The sequence below is a fragment of the Oncorhynchus keta genome, chromosome 37 (genome assembly GCF_023373465.1).
Source record: "Oncorhynchus keta strain PuntledgeMale-10-30-2019 chromosome 37, Oket_V2, whole genome shotgun sequence".
Taxonomy (NCBI): Eukaryota; Metazoa; Chordata; class Actinopteri; order Salmoniformes; family Salmonidae; genus Oncorhynchus; species Oncorhynchus keta.
The window spans coordinates 17047850-17066476 of NC_068457.1; the positions used below are offsets into that span (position 1 = coordinate 17047850).

The window sequence follows — 18627 nt, forward strand, 5'->3', positions numbered from 1 at the left end:
TCTCACTAGCTAGTGAACGTTTGCCCCATAGTAAACAAATGCATTCACAGAGAGAGTTAACACTCTATCTGTCCTTTCATCTTGAAATTAATCTGGCTGACCTGTTCTGCATGTGTGTAGGTTCCAGGAGGAGAGGGAGGAGTTGGAGCAGCAGGGTGAGGTTTCTCTGGGGGAGCTGAGGGAGGAACACATGGCCGCCATGGAACTCCTGAAAACCACGCTACTGACCAACCACACGAAGGACATGGACACGCTACGAACCAATCACAAAGCAGAACTGGACTCCTTGTTGGCCAATCACAAGGCTGATCTCAAAGCAATGGCAACGGAGATCGCAACAAAACACGAGGAGCTTGTTGTCTTGGAAACCAGCCTAGAATCAAAACGCAAGTCCGAGCTCGATCACCTGGAGGCAGTCCTACAGGAAACCAATCAGGCTCAGCTAGAGGCACAGGAGGCGGAGTTAGAACATAGGCATCAGGAAGAGAGGGAGGAGCTGGAGAAGAGGATGCTGGGTAATATGGACACACTGGAGACCACGTACCTGAGGGAGATCCAGGTGAGCACACACACACACACACACACACACACACACACACACACACACACTGTTTTAAATCTTGTATATCTATATTCTACATTTCACATCTATTTTATCTTAATGTTCTCATATCTCAGACTCTGCGTGATCAGAAGTCTTCGCTTGAGGCGAAGCATAAACAGGAAGTGGAGCGTGAAAGGTCAAGGCTTAACCAGGAAGTGGGGCGTGATTGGTTGGAGCAGCAGTCCGTCAGGGAGGAGCTGAGGAAGGAGCTGGCTCAGCTTCACATGGAGAAGTTTAGCGCCATGGCAACGGAGCTCAGCCACACCCACCAGGTGAGATAAAAAAGTGGTCATTTGAAGTCAAGAAAAGATGCAAATTCGCCACAGTAAAAAAAAAAAATCTGTCTTGTATATTCATGAGACAATTCTGATGTTCTCTCATTCTTGCTCGATCTCTCGCTCTCTCAGAATGAGTTGACAATACAGAAAGAAGCCTTAGAAGCTGAACACCACACGGCTCTGGAGGCCCTCAGGAAAAAGGTACTCATCCCTCCATCCCTTGGCTGGTCTATCCATTAATCTGAGCATCCGTCCATCCATTCAGTTGTGTTTGATCTGGTTGTGTCTGTCTCCAGGTCTTGGAGTTGGCGCAACAGCACTGTACTGCCTTAGAGGAGCTCACGTGCACCTACACCTCAGAGACGCAGCAACTCAACACACAGCACCAGCAGCAGCTTCAGGTCTGACACACTTGCACACCATCCCAAAACATCCCATTCCCCTTCTCAGTAGTCTTCTAAAAGTGAAGGGATTACCCTCTCACTGTGCTTCCACACACTATTAGATGAGGGGTCAGTGTGTGTGTGTGTGTGTGTGTGTTTGTGTAGGAGCTAAAGAGTGCGTCTGTGAGAGAGCTACAGGCGTGTCGCCGGGAGCTGGAGGAGGAGTCGTCACGACAACGGCTGCACTTCCTGGAAGAGGTTGAGCTTCTGAAGGCCCAAGCAGAGGAGAGACTTGAGCAGAAGATCAGCCAACTCAAGGTGGGAGGAGGAGAGATATGGATGGATGGATGACAGGTGGAGGGAGGGTAATGAACTTGCTGTCTGATGGGCTAGAGGAAATATTCATCATATTGCTTGAAGCCACCAAATCCTTTCATAACTATACAAATACCTAGGGCAGAGGGCGACTAGGAGGAAGAGCGAGGGTGGGGGAAAACGGCGTGAGGTCTTCATCAGCCTTAAACATGGTAATGAACTATACAGGAACGTATGTAACAGTGGTGGGTGTCTTTTAGGATACATTTGGGTTGAACGCATTCAGTTGTGCATCTGACTCGTTATCCCCTTTCGCTGTCTTGATGTCACAGTAGTCTGCCATCGTGCTCTTTGTGTCGATCACTGAGAGAAACTGAATTCGGACAGATTACATTATATAATGGGGCTGGATTTTGGAGGTCTGTCTCTCTCTTTCTGTGTGTGCGCGTGTGTGTGTACACCCCAGCAAGACTAGGGTTAGCCCATGCCTGGCCAGTGTCCCATGAGATTTACACAACCATCATAATCCTTTCTTCATATAGGACAGTGTGTTTTTCGCATCAGTATTTCTGTGGGTGTGTGTTGCTGCCACGTGAACAGTGGCTAAATGGGATGGATTTGAGCCTTTGATCCTCTGATGCAGAAGGTTTTATTTTGTACACTTAACAAAAAAAATGCATTTGAGCTGAGCGTTAGCTAGCAGTCTGTTAGTCAGTCAGTCTGAATCAGCTTGTGAGTTTTTGGTTGTAGGGAGAGCTGTTCGAGCTGTTACCCAATAGCCTTGGCGTGAGTTTTAGAACAAGTTCTAGAACAGAAGTGCTGGCAGTTTGGACAGCATTACCAGCATCTCTTTCCTCCGAAGGCGGAGTTTGAGGAGCAGAAGGAGGCGGAGCTAGCAGAACAGAGGCAGAGCTTCAGTTCTGAGCACGAGCAGAAGGAACAAAGCTACGCCGACAAGATGAGCCAGCTCACTGCACAACTGCTACAGCTGGACACTGTGGTGTCACAGGTAAACCCACACCACACACACTGGAGTAATTGAGCGCGTCCAATATGACTGGAGCGCCGAGCGAGATTCCCAACGGCTAGAGCGTCGGCCTTCTCGCCCGCTCCAACTTCACTCCAGTAGCACTTACTTCAGGAGCTCAGGGCGTGCCCGGCCCAGCATGCACTTGTAGTCTACTTGAGTGCTGCTATAGCCCCTTGCTTTAGCTACTGTCTGTTTGCTGAATATTTTCATAAAGAAAGTGATAAAACACACAGGTGCAAAATCGAGGTGACTTCCAAAGTTGAGGAGCAATAGAGATGATGTAAACGTTAGTGTCCACAACTAAAAAGTCATTTTAGAACCTGAGAAAGCATGATGGTATACTTACTACGTGCACATGCTAAAATAATAAAGTAGGTGGGTAGATATCGAAATGTCATTGTAGCAACAAAGAAATCTGACCTTTTAAACATCCCATTAATCATACAATCGACCGTAATTGATTTTGGCCCAATATGCCTGGCATATTCCCACGTTTAAGGGGCTTTGTTTTGATTGGGTTATTTTGCCTAAAAACCTTCAGGCCTTCCTATATAAAAGTAAAAACAAGCCTGCATCCCCAGAGGATGTTCTCTGCTGCTGACCTGCTCTCCAGACACCATTGTATGAGCCTGAAGCCACAGACTGGCCAAACTCTGATTTCTAAAAATGAAGGCACTAATAAGTCATTATTATTTCATTTGTATTTTATTCTATGTAAGTCACAGCCTATTTACACAGTTTCTAGACCATAATGATTTAATACACTTTGTCCCTGCCAGCCTATTGTGCCGCATTAGCAATGTATTTCTTTGTAGGCTATAGCCTTAAAATAATATAAATAATATAGCCTAAATAATTCATTTCCGTTCCTTCTTAGACTCCCTGTTTGTCTCCTGACCTAATTTAGAGAGTTTATATGTTTAACATGACACGTAGCCTGTTTGAAATTGAGTGCTTCTTATGGTTTGGTTTCAATACTTCAAAACCAAATGATAGGTCCATGTAGTCACAAAAATGGATGGGTGTTGGTTAAATAGGGATTTTAATGAAGGGAGCAAGAGCTGTTTTTTTCCCTGTGAGCGGTAGGAAAGGACATGGTGCGCCAGATTGTTTTTAGCGGTAGGAAAGGACATGGTGCGCCAGAGTGTTTTTAGTGGTAGGAAAGGACATGGTGCGCCAGATTGTTTTTAGTGGTAGGAAAGGACATGGTGCGCCAGATTGTTTTTAGCGGTAGGAAAGGACATGGTGCGCCAGATTGTTTTTAGTGGTAGGAAAGGACATGGTGCGCCAGAGTGTTTTTAGTGGTAGGAAAGGACATGGTGCGCCAGAGTGTTTTTAGTGGTAGGAAAGGACATGGTGCGCCAGAGTGTTTTTAGTGGTAGGAAAGGACATGGTGCGCCAGAGTGTTTTTAGTGGTAGGAAAGGACATGGTGCACCAGTGTTTTTAGTGGTAGGAAAGGACATGGTGCACCAGAGTGTTTTTAGTGGTAGGAAAGGACATGGTGCACCAGAGTGTTTTTAGTGGTAGGAAAGGACATGGTGCACCAGAGTGTTTTTAGTGGTAGGAAAGGACATGGTGCACCAGAGTGTTTTTAGTGGTAGGAAAGGACATGGTGCACCAGAGTGTTTTTAGCGGTAGGAAAGGACATGGTGCACCAGAGTGTTTTTAGCGGTAGGAAAGGACATGGTGCACCAGAGTGTTTTTAGCGGTAGGAAAGGACATGGTGCACCAGAGTGTTTTTAGCGGTAGGAAAGGACATGGTGCACTAGAGTGTTTTTAGTGGTAGGAAAGGACATGGTGCACCAGAGTGTTTTTAGCGGTAGGAAAGGACATGGTGCACCAGAGTGTTTTTAGCGGTAGGAAAGGACATGGTGCACCAGAGTGTTTTTAGCGGTAGGAAAGGACATGGTGCACCAGAGTGTTTTTAGCGGTAGGAAAGGACATGGTGCACCAGATTGTTTTTAGCGGTAGGAAAGGACATGGTGCACCAGAGTGTTTTTAGCGGTAGGAAAGGACATGGTGCACCAGAGTGTTTTTAGCGGTAGGAAAGGACATGGTGCACCAGAGTGTTTTTAGTGGTAGGAAAGGACATGGTGCACCAGAGTGTTTTTAGTGGTAGGAAAGGACATGGTGCACCAGAGTGTTTTTAGCGGTAGGAAAGGACATGGTGCACCAGAGTGTTTTTAGTGGTAGGAAAGGACATGGTGCACCAGAGTGTTTTTAGCGGTAGGAAAGGACGTGGTGCACCAGTGTGAGCGACTTGCGGGATTTCCAACCACTCAACCTCCACTCACATACTCTGACACACACACCACACACTGTTAGTAGGAAATGAATTCTGTGGGCAAGACCAGACAAGCTCAACTATCCACAGACCGAGGGAGGGGAGCACAAAGGGAGAAAGAGGGGAGAGAAAACAGGAAAATGAGAGAGTATGGGGCAGGAGATAGTGATATGTATGTAAGAGTAGAGGAGAAAGAGAGGGAAGAGGATGATTGTGGTGGGAGACTTGCAGGAGGAGAATAAAAAGAGTAGGATGTTGTTTTTCATCACTCTTAATGTCTAGAAACACTCACAACCCAGTGGCTCTCCTAAAGGGATTATCTTCTTCATTAATCTCAATACTAATCCCGTGTGTTTTCTGTCCGGTGTGCACACACTCTGCTGGCTGGATGTAAATCTCTAATCTCTCATCATGCATAATGGCATTTCAGTTACATGCACATTTGTCCACTTGTTTATTCAAAAATGATTTTCATTCATCCATCCATTCCACCCAGTATGTTCATCATGGCAGAGTTCCCATGCTAACTATGACTGACAGTTCTGCCGCCTATCCAACCTTATTCACAGAGACCATCCGTTCTATGCTAATGCTATTTTAGACCCCCCCCTACCCCCAGGGGTGTGGGTGTGTTTGTTTCCATAGTGTTTGTTTCCATGGATCAGGTAGTGTGGGGTTTTTGTGCTACAATAACCCCCCCCCCTCCTTAATCTTAAGGGATATAGGTGGGGGGGAACTGTTGCTAAGGCAACCAGTGTTGGTTGTTAGACAGAGGGAGGGAAGGAGGGAGAAAGAGAGGGAAGAAATTGTAAGAGAACGAGCGAGACTGCAGAAGACGTGGCGAGAGGAGCCAAGTTAAAGCTTTGGGAAGGAGAGGTAAAGGGATTCAGAGGGAGAGGGAAGAAATGGGAGGTAAAGGGAGGGAGGGAGTTCAGATTTCGACTAACTCCCACTCAAAGTTGGTGTTGAGGCAGAGAGCTGCTGCCTGCCCGGCTCGCAGGATTACACCATCTTTTGTGTTTGTGTAGCTCTACGTTTTTGTGTGAGTGCTTCCTGGAGGCTAAACAGGCAAATCTCAAACTAATGGTGACTGAAAATGGAGACTGTCCATTTCACTTTCTCTGATTGGGCATTACAAGACACATGGTTTTGCTTTTGGTCCTGTTATGTAAAGGGAGTGTGTTGTTGAATGCAACTGTCGTATCTATGACTGGGAGGACAATTCTTTGATCACATCAAGTCATGACGGGTTTCCTGTCTCTGGTTTCTCTGCTCTCTGGCTCTCAGCTGCGAGCGGAGGTGTGTAATCTACAGGGGGAGTTGGAGGGGAAGAGGTCAGAGATGGAGACCCTGGATACACTCCTCCAACGGCGAGAACGAGAGAGTCAGGAGGGAGGCAACCTCCTCAACATGCTTACTGAGGACCTACACACTGCCAAAGAGGAGAGGTGAGGCTGTCTGGATGAATGTAGGCCTGACAATGATCAGCTAGTGTGTAGGCTTAATTTTTTATTTCTTTTTATCCTCAAAGTTTAAAAAAAACATTTAACGGAGTGATTTTGTTGGTTTCGTCTCACTTTGACCTGTGACCCCTAGGCAGTCTCTCCAGTCAGCTAATGAGAGGCTGAGGAAGGTTCTGGTTGAGGTGGTTTTGAGCACAATGGCAATGGAGGAGCTAATTGGACGCCGGGTCAACGCCTGTGTCGGGGTCAAAGGTCATGATCAGGGTGAGAGTCCAGGAGAGGGAACAACCAATCAGGAGACAGGTGGGTGGAATCTAACAACTGGACCTGTGTCCTTGATACATTTATGACGGGAAGTGAACAAGTACACACTTGGGAAGAAAGGACTGATAACTGTGTGTAATACCTGACCGGTCTCCTCTCTCTCCACTAGGTGTCTCTGTAGCAGACTTGTCAACCGGCGATCTGGATCTCTCTCAGCGTGTGTGTGAGAGCCTCCTACTGGCAGAGTCCCAAACAAACTCTGGAGGGAAGGAAGCAGCCCTGGGAGAGGAAGCAGCCCTGGGAGCCTGCAGCCAACTACGCCACTCTGTGGACACACTCCTGGAGCTCCTCACACGCGCTAACACACAGGTAACACACTAGCTTGTTGGCATGCAGTGAACGCTTGAGAGGTTAGTGGGGGGTCAACACAACATTCTATGCATTGAATTTGCGTGAAGCTCAGCCACTGATCTTTGCGTTCATCTGTCTCTCTGTCGGTCTCTCGCTCTCCTTTTTGGTCTCTCTAGTTGGAGGAGTCTTGTTCTGTCCATCTGTCTCTAGAGGAGAGATTTTCCCAGGGCCGTTCAGACTCCTCCCAGATGCTGCTCCAACACCAGCTCGTATTGGATCAGCTGGACCAGGAAGCGGGGCTCAAGAGCAAGCTCCAGCTGGAGCTCCACAAGGCCGAGGGTCAGTGGAGATACTGTGCGTCTCCATGTGTTTTTAGAATCTTTGTTTGTAAAAAGTGTGATATTCATGTATCTGTGTGTGTATCCTGTTTTTGTGTGTGTAGGTCTGTTGGAGGGCTATGTGGCTGAGAAGGCAACTCTGGAAGAATCTCTACAACAAAAGGAGGCTCAGGAAGAACGGCTTGTTGAGGAGTTGGAGGGCCTCCGGGCGCAGCTGCACCAGAAGGAAGGCCTCACCTCAGAGCTAGAGAACCTCAGGGTGCAGCTGCAGGAGCTCAGCGAGGAGCACAGTCTCCTCCAGCGCCAGAAGGTCCATTTCGCCGCCGGACTGGGAGAGAGAGAAAAGGGTGAGGGGAGGGGATAGATGAGAGAAATTGTGGTTTAAGCTTAACTGGGATTGATTATGTTGTGTATGTTTTGTGTACACGTTAAGTCCTGTTCTTAGTTGTCTGCTCTCCCTGTAGGGTCCTGTCAGAGTATAGAGGGGGACACAGGTTTGTCGATCAGAGTCCTGTGTGTGTCTGTGTGTTTTAAAAACTGCCCCGTCTCAGACCGAGGCCAGTTGGGGACTAGTGTGTGAGTTGATTTATGCAGTATGGTTTTTAGTGTGGTTGTATTGGTTTGCTATGACTTGTGGTCAAGTTTTTTTTTTTTTTTTTTTCTCTCTGACCAATTCTATACTTCCCCTTATCTATAGGAAGTGCATGTTTGGAAGGATTGTGTGTGTGTGTCATTGTGGATTTTGTGAACATTTTTGTGTGCATGTCTGTTCCTAACCGTGTGTGTGTGTGTGTGTGTGTGTGAAGGCCTCCTGGTTGAGGCAGATCGTCTGGGCCAGGAGAGGCTGTGTGTGCAGCGGCAGGCGGAGAAAGACCGCAGCTCACTGTCTCTGCGCCTCAGGGCTCTGGAGACCGAGCTAGAGGAACAGGAGAACCAGGGCCTGACGGCGGAGCAGCAGCACAGGGCTCAATCAGAAGACCTCTTGCAGCGCGTCCAGGCCCTCGAGAAACAGCTCAAACACGACAGGCAGTTTATAGACGTAAGTGTCACGCTGTGGGGAAATGTATGGATGTGTAACACACTTGCACACACTCAAGTTTATCTCTGTGTGTCTCCAGGAGCAGGCAGTGGAGCGGGAGCATGAGAGAGATGAGTTCCAACAGGAGATCAGAAGTCTGGAGGCTCAGCTCAGACAGCCAGCCAGACACTCTGCTGGGACCAGCAAGGGCCAACGGGTAAGACACACATCCTTACCTTAGTGTATTGGTGTGTGTTAAGTCTTTAATACTGTAGTGTTTAGTCAAGACAATATCTGATGTTGAGTCATTATAGATATTGAATGGACCTGTTGCTGACTGTTTGTGTTTTGTGTTTTATTTCACGGAATGCTCTAGATTGAGGACTTGGTTCTGCAGGTGTGGAATCTCACCAGTGACTCCTATAGCTCCACCTCGACTCTTCTGCATGCCCCCACCGTGTGTGTGTGTGTGTGTGTTGTGATAACACCTGCGTGATTAACTTACTTAATCATTGAAGATGCATCTGCCGTTAGTGCCGCTCTGTCGCTCTCCTTTTCATCTCTCCACCCCCCTTTTCTCCATCTCGCTCGATCATCCTCCTCTCCCTTCCCTTCCATCCCTCTGTGCTGTGTGTTGCTGCTCTGTCGCATGGCTTCAGTTGTTGTGGCTGCAGACCCGGATTGGCTTTAGTAAACCCGTCGTACAGCTTAACATGGGAAACCCCATAGTGACCTGGCAACTGGAGCCCTCAGAACCAACATTCCTCCCCTATGTTTCTTTCTCAGGTGGAGAACCTTCAAGCTCTCATCAGGGACAAGACAGAAGACCACACCTGCCTTCTGGCAGCCAATCAACAGGTCCAGCTCGAGGTTGCTGAGCGCAATGAGGAGATTGACAAGCTGGCTGGGCGAATTAGGGAGCTGGAACAGGCGTTGCTGAGCAGCTCCGAGAGCAGCAGAGCTGTCTGTCAACTGGAGCAGGAGCTGCACAGAGCTCAGCAGAGAGAAGAGGAGCTCACACAGGTAACACTCACACTCTCACACTCTCTCACTCATACATACACACACACACACACACACACACACACACACACACACACACACACACTAAATGACTCTCTCTCCCTCCAGGATAAGGAGTCATTGCAGCAGCAGCAGTTGTCAAATCGTCTCCAGATTTCAGCGCTGCAGTCTAAACTGGACGAGACCCGTCACCGTTACCGTGACAACAACACTAGCACCCCCGACCCCATCCAGATTCTCAGAGACACGTTGGACACCGCACAGCAAGACCTGCAGGACAAGGAGCAACAGGTGTGTTTCCAACCTCAACACCTGCTTTAGTGAAAGGCCTAACAGAGCTTAACTGCTTCCTGCTGCTAGTGTATCGAGATCTTTGGCCAGAGAAGATTAGTTTGCTTGGTTGGATTAATTTGTGTGTTCTAGGTGTGTGTGTTGGTTTGTCAAATGGAGGAGACTCAGAGAGACCTGACCATAAAAGAGGCGGAGTTAAAACACCTCACTCTCCAGCTGGAGCTCCTGACCAATCAGAACACGGATACCATCACCCAGCTTCACGACCAAGTCGCTTCTCTCAAAGTGGGTCTGCTACAGTTTTCAGTCATGCTAGTACCTGTTAGTCCTCTCTAATGCCAAGAATGATTGTCCTACTGTGTTCTAAATCTCCCCCCGTGTCTTTCTCTGTTTAGGAGACAGTTTCAGCCCTTACCTTTCGCCTGGAGGAGAGAGAGATAGGAGAGGAGGAGAGTCTCCCATCTGCTCTGTTAGAGGAGAAGAATGAGGAGATAGACCACCTGACCCAGGAGATACACAAGCTAGAACTGGAGCTGGAGACAGCCAGGGACATCACGGTACACAGACACCCACCCATACACACACACACACACCTCCATAATCCAGCCCCGTTATATAATGACATAATCTCTCAGAATTCAAACTACTGTGACCTCTATGTAGTAAACACACAATGGAACTCATTATTTTTGCTTGAACTGGAAGCCATTCTCCCGGTCTCTCTACAGGCCATCCAGACAGAACTTGAAGACGTCCGCTCCCAGGTGGAGCATCTCCGCTGTGACATCATCAGGGTGCGTCAGGACAAGGAGGAAGAGGAGGAGCGGCTTCACGAGGTCATCAGCACGCTACAGGCTGAGCTAAACACCCTTTGCCCCGCCTACCACGAGGTCAGCGACCTATCACAAGAGGGCGACAGTGTTAACCCTTCGCCTGCTCCCAGCCCGGAACCTGCCAAGTACCCCCAACCAGAGAGAGGAGGAGCGAGAGGAGGTCAGGGAGACAGTCTTAAGCAGGAGATGCGTCTCCTCCATTCCTCCTCTTCCCGTTCTCTCCGTTCCCGTGTGGAGGCCCTGCAGGGGCAGCTGGAGGTGACGGTGGGAGAGAAGGAGGCGATGGAGAGACTGCTGCTCTCTCAGGAGGAAGAGTATAGAGGACAGGGGGAGGAGATGGGGAGGAGGCTCAGGGAAGAGCGGGAGAGAGGGGAAGAGGTAAAGAGAGAACTCATTCTAAAAGAGGCAGAGCTTGAACAGGTGAGAGCCAGGATAGAAGGGCTGGAGGAGGAGAGGGATGCAGCCGTGGAGGAGAGCGGTCGCTGGCAGGCTCTTGCCCAGGAGACAAACTCCCTGCGAGGGGAGAAAATACGGCTAGACTCCCTGGTCCTGGAGCTAAAATCAAGGGTTGAAGAGCGGGAGAAGGAGACTGAAGCCCTGCTACAGACCGTGGTGGCTGTTGAGACGGCGAAGGCAGAACTTTCGTCAGAACGCGAGGCCCTGCGGAAGAGGGAGTGCCGACTCCAAGAGGAAATAGAACGCCTCCAGCAGGAAGTGACCTCTCAGAGGGCCTGCCTCCAGGAAGTCAGCCGTCAGCTAGAGGAGAGGCGAGCCAACCAGGAGGAGGCTCAGAAGGAAGTGCTGGTAAGTGGTGGCAGTGGCGTGCCAATCAGATTGACTCAACATGTGGCATCAATTTAAACACATTTCTTTTCTAGCCATGTAGGAGGCGGTGATATCTTCAGTAGTATTAGTTATTTGCAGATTTAGTTGGTAGATTGACACAGAAAAGATAAGTTGTCTGCTTTGAAAGCCTGCCTGATGTTTTCATTCAAACTTGAGTAATCCATTCCATTTAGCCTCTCTAAGCCTAACTTGCAACACTAAGTAACTTTCACTATTTAGGTATTTTGCGGTGTGAGCTCCCTCTACCACAGCTGGCTATGGTTAGAGGGAGAGAGTGAATGAGAGATTGAGTCTTTGGAGAAAAAGCATCTGCTAAATGGTATATTTATAGTGGGGGAGAGACTAAGAAATGGCGTAAGAGAGAGCGAAACTACGAGATGTTGATGTGTTGGCACCCAACAGAAGAGTGTTACTCACAGAGGAAGTGACCTCATCAGAAAGAGGAAGTCAGGAGTGGTCAGAAAACAGTTCCGTGTTGTGAAGTTCTTGCACACTGGCATTTATTTACTTTCTATCTTTCTGAACATGGAGTATAGTTTTCTTGCCATGTGTTCTGGAATGGGAGTTTTCAAGCACTATTTTAAACACTCTTGGTGAACAATTTGCTATAGATTTGTGTTTGGGGAAAATAATGATGGTGTTGAGTAGAGTTACTCGCTCAGTGTTATGCACTGTATTTTCAGTGTGGGTAGGAAGGGTAAGGGATTTGTGTTGGTGTGAGTTTTGCACATGTTTCTTGTGTAGTCTTTTCAAGGTTTTTAATGCGGTTCTTGAATGAATCAAAGCCCTGGATAACAGATTGCAAGAAAGATTTTGTGCAAAGTAGACTGGTTCCATATTTGATGGTGCTGTTGATATCAATCATTCTGATGATGCTGATGATGAAGGCTGTTCTCTTACAGACATGTGCTGAGGAGACTCTGGCGAAGGCTGACACTGCCCTGAGACAGAGGGAGGAGGAGCTACAGAGACTAGGGGCGGAGCATCAAGCCCTGGGGGCAGAGTTAGCAGCTGTGAAGGAGGGTCTTTGCTCCAGCACAGAGAGAGCTGAGAAACTACTGGAGGAGGGACAGGTACGGACAGTCGTGTGCATTTAAACTCAACGTTTTTTTGAAAGGACTGTAAATAACACTGTATTCTCTGATTATTTCACTCACCTGTCAATCAGACCAAAGACCGGGCCCTGGCTGACCTGGAAACCAATAACCAGCATCTGAAGGCGGAGCTCCGGGGCCTACAGGAAGACCTGGCCGTGCAGGAAGAGGAGCTGGCCTATCAGCAAGGAGAACTGCTGCAGCTCAGACAGACCTGCAACCCGCACAGCAGACAGACACACTCATTGAAGGGTGAGTACACATTCAAGCTGCTACACAGACAATGGTGTTTCTCTAAGTGCAGAGCTGTTGGATGACCGTGATCATCTTCCTCCTCCAGATGTCACGCCCAGAGGATTCCAGGACGGCGTGTCTCGCAACGGGTCCCTGAGTTCTCCTGAGGTTCTCCGTCGACTGGACTGTTCTGAGGAGAGAACCAGAGAGGACAGGTTCCACCCCTCTGTTCTCCACGGTTCTAGACTGTCTGACCTCAGTGCTTTAAACAGCACAGGCCTGGAGCTCCAGGCTAAAGCCTCCCCCAGGGGACGGCAAGACCAGCCCTGTCCAGGGACAATCAGCCCAGAGCTGGGCACACACAGCACCCACTCCCCTGGGTCCATCTCTGCCTCGGACAACCTCTCCATGTTGGACTCAATGGACGCTGACAAGGTGGGTGGAAAAAGGGTTGAGAAAGTGTCCACATACGCCACACAAACACGCACACACATTAAACCTCTCTCACCTGTCAGGTGCATGAGCTGGAAGCCCTGGACCTGACGGCCCCTCCCTCATCTCTTGGCTCCGCCTCTTCTCTGTCTGCAACGGAGTGGGCCAGTGATGGATATGGCAGCAGTAAGTCTGTTTGTCTGTAGTTTTGTTGGTCTTGTCTGTCTGTCTGTCTGTGTGTTCATTTGTCTAACCTCTCTCCCTTCTCTCGCTCTCTGTCTCTCTGTGTCTGTCGTGTAGATGTCAGTTCAGAGCTCGGTTTAAGACTCAAGGTAGAGTTGGAGCAGACAGAGAGACTGGATGCTCAGTTCTTGGAGTACCTGCATTGTCGAGGCATGAACCCCGCAACCAACACACGCACAGACAACACACGCACAGACAGCGCCGCCGGGAGTATGAGCTACAGCGACGAACTGTTGTCTCCTGAACTACAGGTATGAACACAAAAACACACACACACCTTAAATGTTACAAATGAACCCTATACCAAACTATGTGTGTGTTTCCAGGGTCTGTTGAAGAGAGTGTACCAGGAGAGCTGCAGGGTTCTCGCCCTCTCCCAGCGTAACGCCCCCTCTAACCACCTCTCATTGGACCAGACGATCTGTCAGTTAGACTCTAAAGCTCCTCCAATGTGTTGGGAGCAGGAGAAGAGGGCGTTACAGGAAACTGTCATCGCTCTGAGAGAACTGCTCTGTCGGATGGCACAGAGACCGGTGAGTGTGTGTGTGTGTGTGTGTGAGATGTGTGCTCAACTTCTGCATGTGTGCATACTGACCCTCCTGTGTGTTTTAACAGGAGAACTCGGTGGATGCTGGTTGGAGCAGAGGGCTGCAGGCTGCAGTAAGGGGTGTGTTTGACTGTGAGAGGGCAGGGCTTCGCTCTGAGCTGCAGGCTTTTCTCTCCTCCCACCCTGAGATAGACTCCACCCACCTCAGTCAGCTGGAAACACTGCTACAGAGACAGGTGTGTGTTTGCGTGAGCGTGTTTGGAGCGGTCTCCACTAAGGAAGTCCTGTATACTGTAAAAAAAAAAAAGAATTATACAAAAAAACCTGCATTGTATCTGCTTAGCTTAATTGAGGGTTTAAAAAAATTATCTTGCTTTCCCTCATCTCTCCAGGAGGAGCAGCACCGTGTTGTGGTGGAGCGTCTGCTCTCTGCAGACGAACACGCTCTGCAGCTGCAGCACTCTCAGTGGGAGGAGTCATCTAAAGGGGAGGTGTTATCTAGGCTGAGGGCGGAACTAGAGGAGAACAGAGAACGACTTAACTCCTCCCACAGCACCCAGCAGGAACTACAAAACGAGATCCGCAATCTCCGGTATACATACACACATACATTATTGAATGCACACACACAAACACACACGTAAATAAATACTGATGTGTGTGTCCTCTCCCAGGCTGTGTATAGAGGACTGTGAGGAGGCTGTAAGGAGGGAGGAGACCAGAGTCCAGGAGCTACAGCAGGAGCTGTACCAGGAGAGAACTCACACACACCTCCGGGAGAAGGAAGAGGAGCAGCAGAGATCAGAGGTCGTGACCCTGAGGGGTCAGCTGGACCAGGAGAGGACAACCTCTTGTAACCTCCGACAGGAACTCCAGATAGAACTCTCCCGCGGCCACCTCCTCCAATCACAGCTTGACACACGTCTAGCCGATGCCCATAAGGAGCTGGATGAGGAGTGCGCCCGTTCCGCCCGGCAACTCGACACTTTCCAATCACAGGAAAAGAGTCGGCTGGAACACTTCCTGAAAGAAGCTGAGTCCCGCCTAGCCGACGCCCACATGAAGAAACTGGAGGAGGAACGCGAGCGCTCCGCCCGGTGTCTCGATGACATCACACGCAGACAAGAAGAGGACGCGTCCCGAGACAGAAAGTTCATCTCAGAGCTCCGCTCTCAGCTGGAGCAGGAGAGGAGGCAGGGGGAGGAGCTAGCCACCGTGACAGACGGGCTGAGGGCAGAACTTCTGCAGAACCGGAGGAGAGTAGAGGAGGAAGAGAGAAAGAGGAGAGCGGAGGCACAGAGAGATCAGGATGCTGCAGCCCGCCTCAGAGTTACTATGGAGACACTCAAGGAGCAGCAGCAGGAGGCTAGTCGAGCATTGGAGACAGAGAGAGAGCGTTCTGGTCGCTTAGGGGTGGAGCTCAACGTGCTGAGGGAGAGGCTTCGATCGGTCAATGACAAGGAGAGGGAGCGGGAGGAACAGAGGGAGAGGGAGAGGAGGAAGGAGAGACAGGAGCAGACTGAGAGAGAGAAGCGACATGAGAGGACCAGCAAGAAACTGGTGAGATTTACACACAACATTTTAGCATTGCCTGTCTGACTTGTAATACAACTGTGTCTCAGCCACTTGTATGCCATCTTTGTCTTGTTTACTGTCCTGTTTTCTCTTCTCTCTCTCTCTCTGCAGTGTGAATTGGAGTTATTGCGGCAGCAGGACCAGCAGAGGATGAGAGATCTCCAGCAGACTCTGGCTGAGCTAGAGAGGGAGGAGAGAGAGATGGCCACAGAGAGACTGTCCAACCGACACCAATACAACTCTAGCTCACTCCAACCCAAGAATAACACATCGACTGGGCCAGACCAGACCAGCACAACCCAATACAACCACCAGGTACCAGAAATGGCTGATCATAGCTTGGCCCATGCATAGCAACATGAAGCACTGGGAGACGAGCTAGACGGCAGTGTTTTAAATGTATTTATGGTGTTTGGGGGGGATTTGCGACTACAACAGATTAGTTTTATAAGGACCATGATAACCAATTTCTCTCTCCCTGCAGTCTTCCTCTTCTTCCTCGGCGCTGGGGGAGAGGTTGTCGAGGGAGAACTCTGACCTGTCGGCCCGCGTGAAGGAGCTGAGTCAGGAGACAGTTAACCTGAAACACACCCTGTCCTGTCTGGAACGACAGCTACGACAGGCACAGACTGAGAACCGGCCCAGCACTGACCTCAGCAACAGCAAGGTGAGCCACACGAGCAAACTAACAGACTGATTCACGCACACACACACTCGACCTCTGGGCTGAAAGTCCCCATGGATCGTCTGGTGTGAAGTCCCTTGTCTTGATGTCCCTTTAACCCTGTTTGTGTCTCTGTCCCTCTAGTTCCAGCGACTGTATGAGCGCTATCTACGGGCTGAGAGCTTTAGGAAGTCTCTGGTCTACCAGAAGCGCTACCTCCTGCTGCTGCTGGGGGGCTTTCAGGACTGTGAACAGGCAACTCTCTGTCTTATCGCTCGGATGGGGGCGCACCCCTCGCCCCCCCACGCCCACACACACTCTCCCCTCTCGCGCTTCAGAGCTGCAGTACGAGCTGTCATCGCCATCTCACGGTGGGTTGGGTTGGACGTGTGTGTGGGTGGGTGTTGGGTGTTATAGAGCTATGAGTCATTGTGTTATGCATGTTAACCCTTCCCTGTCCTTCTCCTCCAGACTGAAGTTCCTGACCAGGAAGTGGCAGAGAGTTGTCAGGAGAGGGGTTACAACTACTGTCACTGTCAACGGACACAGCACATGTGCGTGTGAGAGACATCCAGAGCGATGAAGATAGGATTACCAACGTCACCCAGGCAGGGTACATTGACAGTTCAGTGTGTAACCTTTCTATTTCTCTCTCAGCTTCCAGGACTGAGGTTTTAAGGCAGCAGCAGCCACTGGCCAATCACAACTCCTCTCCACCTACTAGAGACAGCAGCCCCACCCGTAAGGGTGTGGTCTCACCAATGAAATCACCCTTCAGGCTCCACAACCGGTACTGCTCCTTACATAGTAAACATCCATTAATGTGAGGGGGAAACTCTAACCACATACCTTGAGATTGAATTTATTTCCTTTTCTCTCTTCCTCTTCTCCCCCCTGTCTCATTCTCTCCCCTCTCTTATTCTGTCCACTCTTATCCCCCCTAGAGTGTATTCCAACCCGGTCCTGTCCTCTGAGCCTGCTTCGTCCAGTGTTCTGTCCCAGGATGCCGAGCGATCTCTGACAGACTACATCCACCACCTGGAGAACATACAGCAACGCCTAGGGGCTGCACGTCCAGGTACAAACGCACACTGGTTGCACTTACTGTTTGAGCACACACTCACTGAATGAGATGGGGAAGATCAGAGGTGACTGAGAGAAAGAGGGGCTTTAGCTTGGCGATGGCATCGTACCACGGCAAGTCCACTACCCACAATCGCCTGGGTTAGGGGACGGCATTGTTACCATGGACATACTTCCTCTCTGACAAACTGATCAATCAATCTCACCACCTCCAATCCCATCTCCTGACCCAGTTAGCAGGGCTTATTTAGCCCCACCTCCAAGTTCCCCTGATATGATTGGCTATTGGCAGCGGTGGCTGCAAAAGAACAGGACATGGCTGTACCTCAGCTGTCTGTCCCCCATCTACCGGTACAGCCCAGGTGAGGACCTAACTACAAGTACCGGAATACACTGCTTCGTTACTATCTCCCCACATCACCCTCACCGTATTGAACGAACTACAAGTACAAACTACAAGTACCAGGATGTACATCTCAGGGTAGGGCACAATCTGGTGTAAGCAGGCACACGTGGGTAGTCACTACATAGCCATTCTAAAATGGACAATGGTCCATTGAATAGTTTTCTTCTGTACTAGGTGTGTTTTTCCACAGACACCTGGGTGTTCATATGTTTGTGTGTGTGAGAGAGCGAGAGATTGTGTGTTGCCCTTATCTGGTTCTGACACATTTTCTCTCTCCTCCAGACTCTCCATCTCTTCTCTCCTACCACAAAAAGTCTGACCGCTGAAGGAAGGAAGGAATGAAGCAGTGTATGAATGCCTCCTTTCAATCCAACATCCTTATGATCCATCTCTGTGTTTAAATATACAATGGAATGTATTTGTCTATCTGATTTAGAAAGTTAGAATTTAAGACATTAAATTATTTTTTTACAGAAAAACAAATTCGACACATTTCTGTCGACCTCTGAGTAACTCCCTAAGAGGTCTTCTCACCCGAATGCATGTGTTTTTGAAAGTATTAGATCGCTATTTTTCTACCTGAGTTTTATACACGTTTGTATCTCTGATTCTGTGTATATGTTCTTGGTTATTAATATTTGCTAAAGTTTCACGTGGATAAATGTGCAAAGTTTCACACTGGAATTCTGATCTATAGATCAAAGCTGATGGACATGTTTTGTCAATGTTTTTTTTATCGATCACCATTTCTACAAAATAAATATTTTAATTGTGTGATTACTTGCCTTGCACATCTTTTAAAGGCAGGGCTGAAAATAGGCAGGGTCAGACATGCACAGACCTGCATCAATACTTACAGTATCGTTAGATTGTGTGTTGATCAAAAACTGATGGTGGCACAAACACCCCTCCATTTTACTTAGTTAATCATTCAGTAACGATGGTGATTAGTTCTGGGGCGCTTTGGACCCACATATATTTACCATCTCAAAATGTGTCCGGCAAGAAAAATAGTAACTACTAAGTA

The 18627-nt window shown here is 49.0% G+C and overlaps 1 protein-coding gene across 5 annotated transcripts in view; it reads left to right on the top strand.

Annotated features, from left to right (window-relative positions):
* LOC118375684 (pericentrin-like) overlaps window positions 1-18374 on the top strand; it is a 35369-nt gene extending 16995 nt beyond the window's left edge. For 2 of the 5 annotated variants that reach the window (XM_052499337.1, XM_052499339.1), the window contains 36 exons: window positions 121-559; window positions 679-876; window positions 1012-1083; window positions 1179-1283; window positions 1431-1583; window positions 2443-2589; window positions 6183-6343; window positions 6492-6661; window positions 6792-6991; window positions 7150-7312; window positions 7416-7658; window positions 8118-8350; window positions 8430-8546; window positions 8706-8726; window positions 9116-9352; window positions 9461-9643; window positions 9776-9928; window positions 10039-10200; window positions 10372-11280; window positions 12225-12395; window positions 12491-12668; window positions 12757-13085; window positions 13166-13268; window positions 13383-13576; window positions 13652-13858; window positions 13941-14108; window positions 14265-14464; window positions 14547-15432; window positions 15559-15762; window positions 15932-16114; window positions 16256-16482; window positions 16583-16665; window positions 16769-16901; window positions 17056-17189; window positions 17428-17556; window positions 17883-18374. In XM_052499337.1, coding sequence (XP_052355297.1) covers window positions 121-559; window positions 679-876; window positions 1012-1083; window positions 1179-1283; window positions 1431-1583; window positions 2443-2589; window positions 6183-6343; window positions 6492-6661; window positions 6792-6991; window positions 7150-7312; window positions 7416-7658; window positions 8118-8350; window positions 8430-8546; window positions 8706-8726; window positions 9116-9352; window positions 9461-9643; window positions 9776-9928; window positions 10039-10200; window positions 10372-11280; window positions 12225-12395; window positions 12491-12668; window positions 12757-13085; window positions 13166-13268; window positions 13383-13576; window positions 13652-13858; window positions 13941-14108; window positions 14265-14464; window positions 14547-15432; window positions 15559-15762; window positions 15932-16114; window positions 16256-16482; window positions 16583-16665; window positions 16769-16901; window positions 17056-17189; window positions 17428-17556; window positions 17883-17926 — 7639 coding nt within the window. In that variant the 3' untranslated portion in view covers window positions 17927-18374. The remainder of the gene's footprint in view (window positions 1-120; window positions 560-678; window positions 877-1011; window positions 1084-1178; window positions 1284-1430; window positions 1584-2442; window positions 2590-6182; window positions 6344-6491; window positions 6662-6791; window positions 6992-7149; window positions 7313-7415; window positions 7659-8117; window positions 8351-8429; window positions 8547-8705; window positions 8727-9115; window positions 9353-9460; window positions 9644-9775; window positions 9929-10038; window positions 10201-10371; window positions 11281-12224; window positions 12396-12490; window positions 12669-12756; window positions 13086-13165; window positions 13269-13382; window positions 13577-13651; window positions 13859-13940; window positions 14109-14264; window positions 14465-14546; window positions 15433-15558; window positions 15763-15931; window positions 16115-16255; window positions 16483-16582; window positions 16666-16768; window positions 16902-17055; window positions 17190-17427; window positions 17557-17882) is intronic. The other 3 variants (XM_052499338.1, XM_052499341.1, XM_052499340.1) reach the window with 2 other exon arrangements.
* The last annotated feature ends 253 nt before the right edge of the window (window positions 18375-18627 follow it).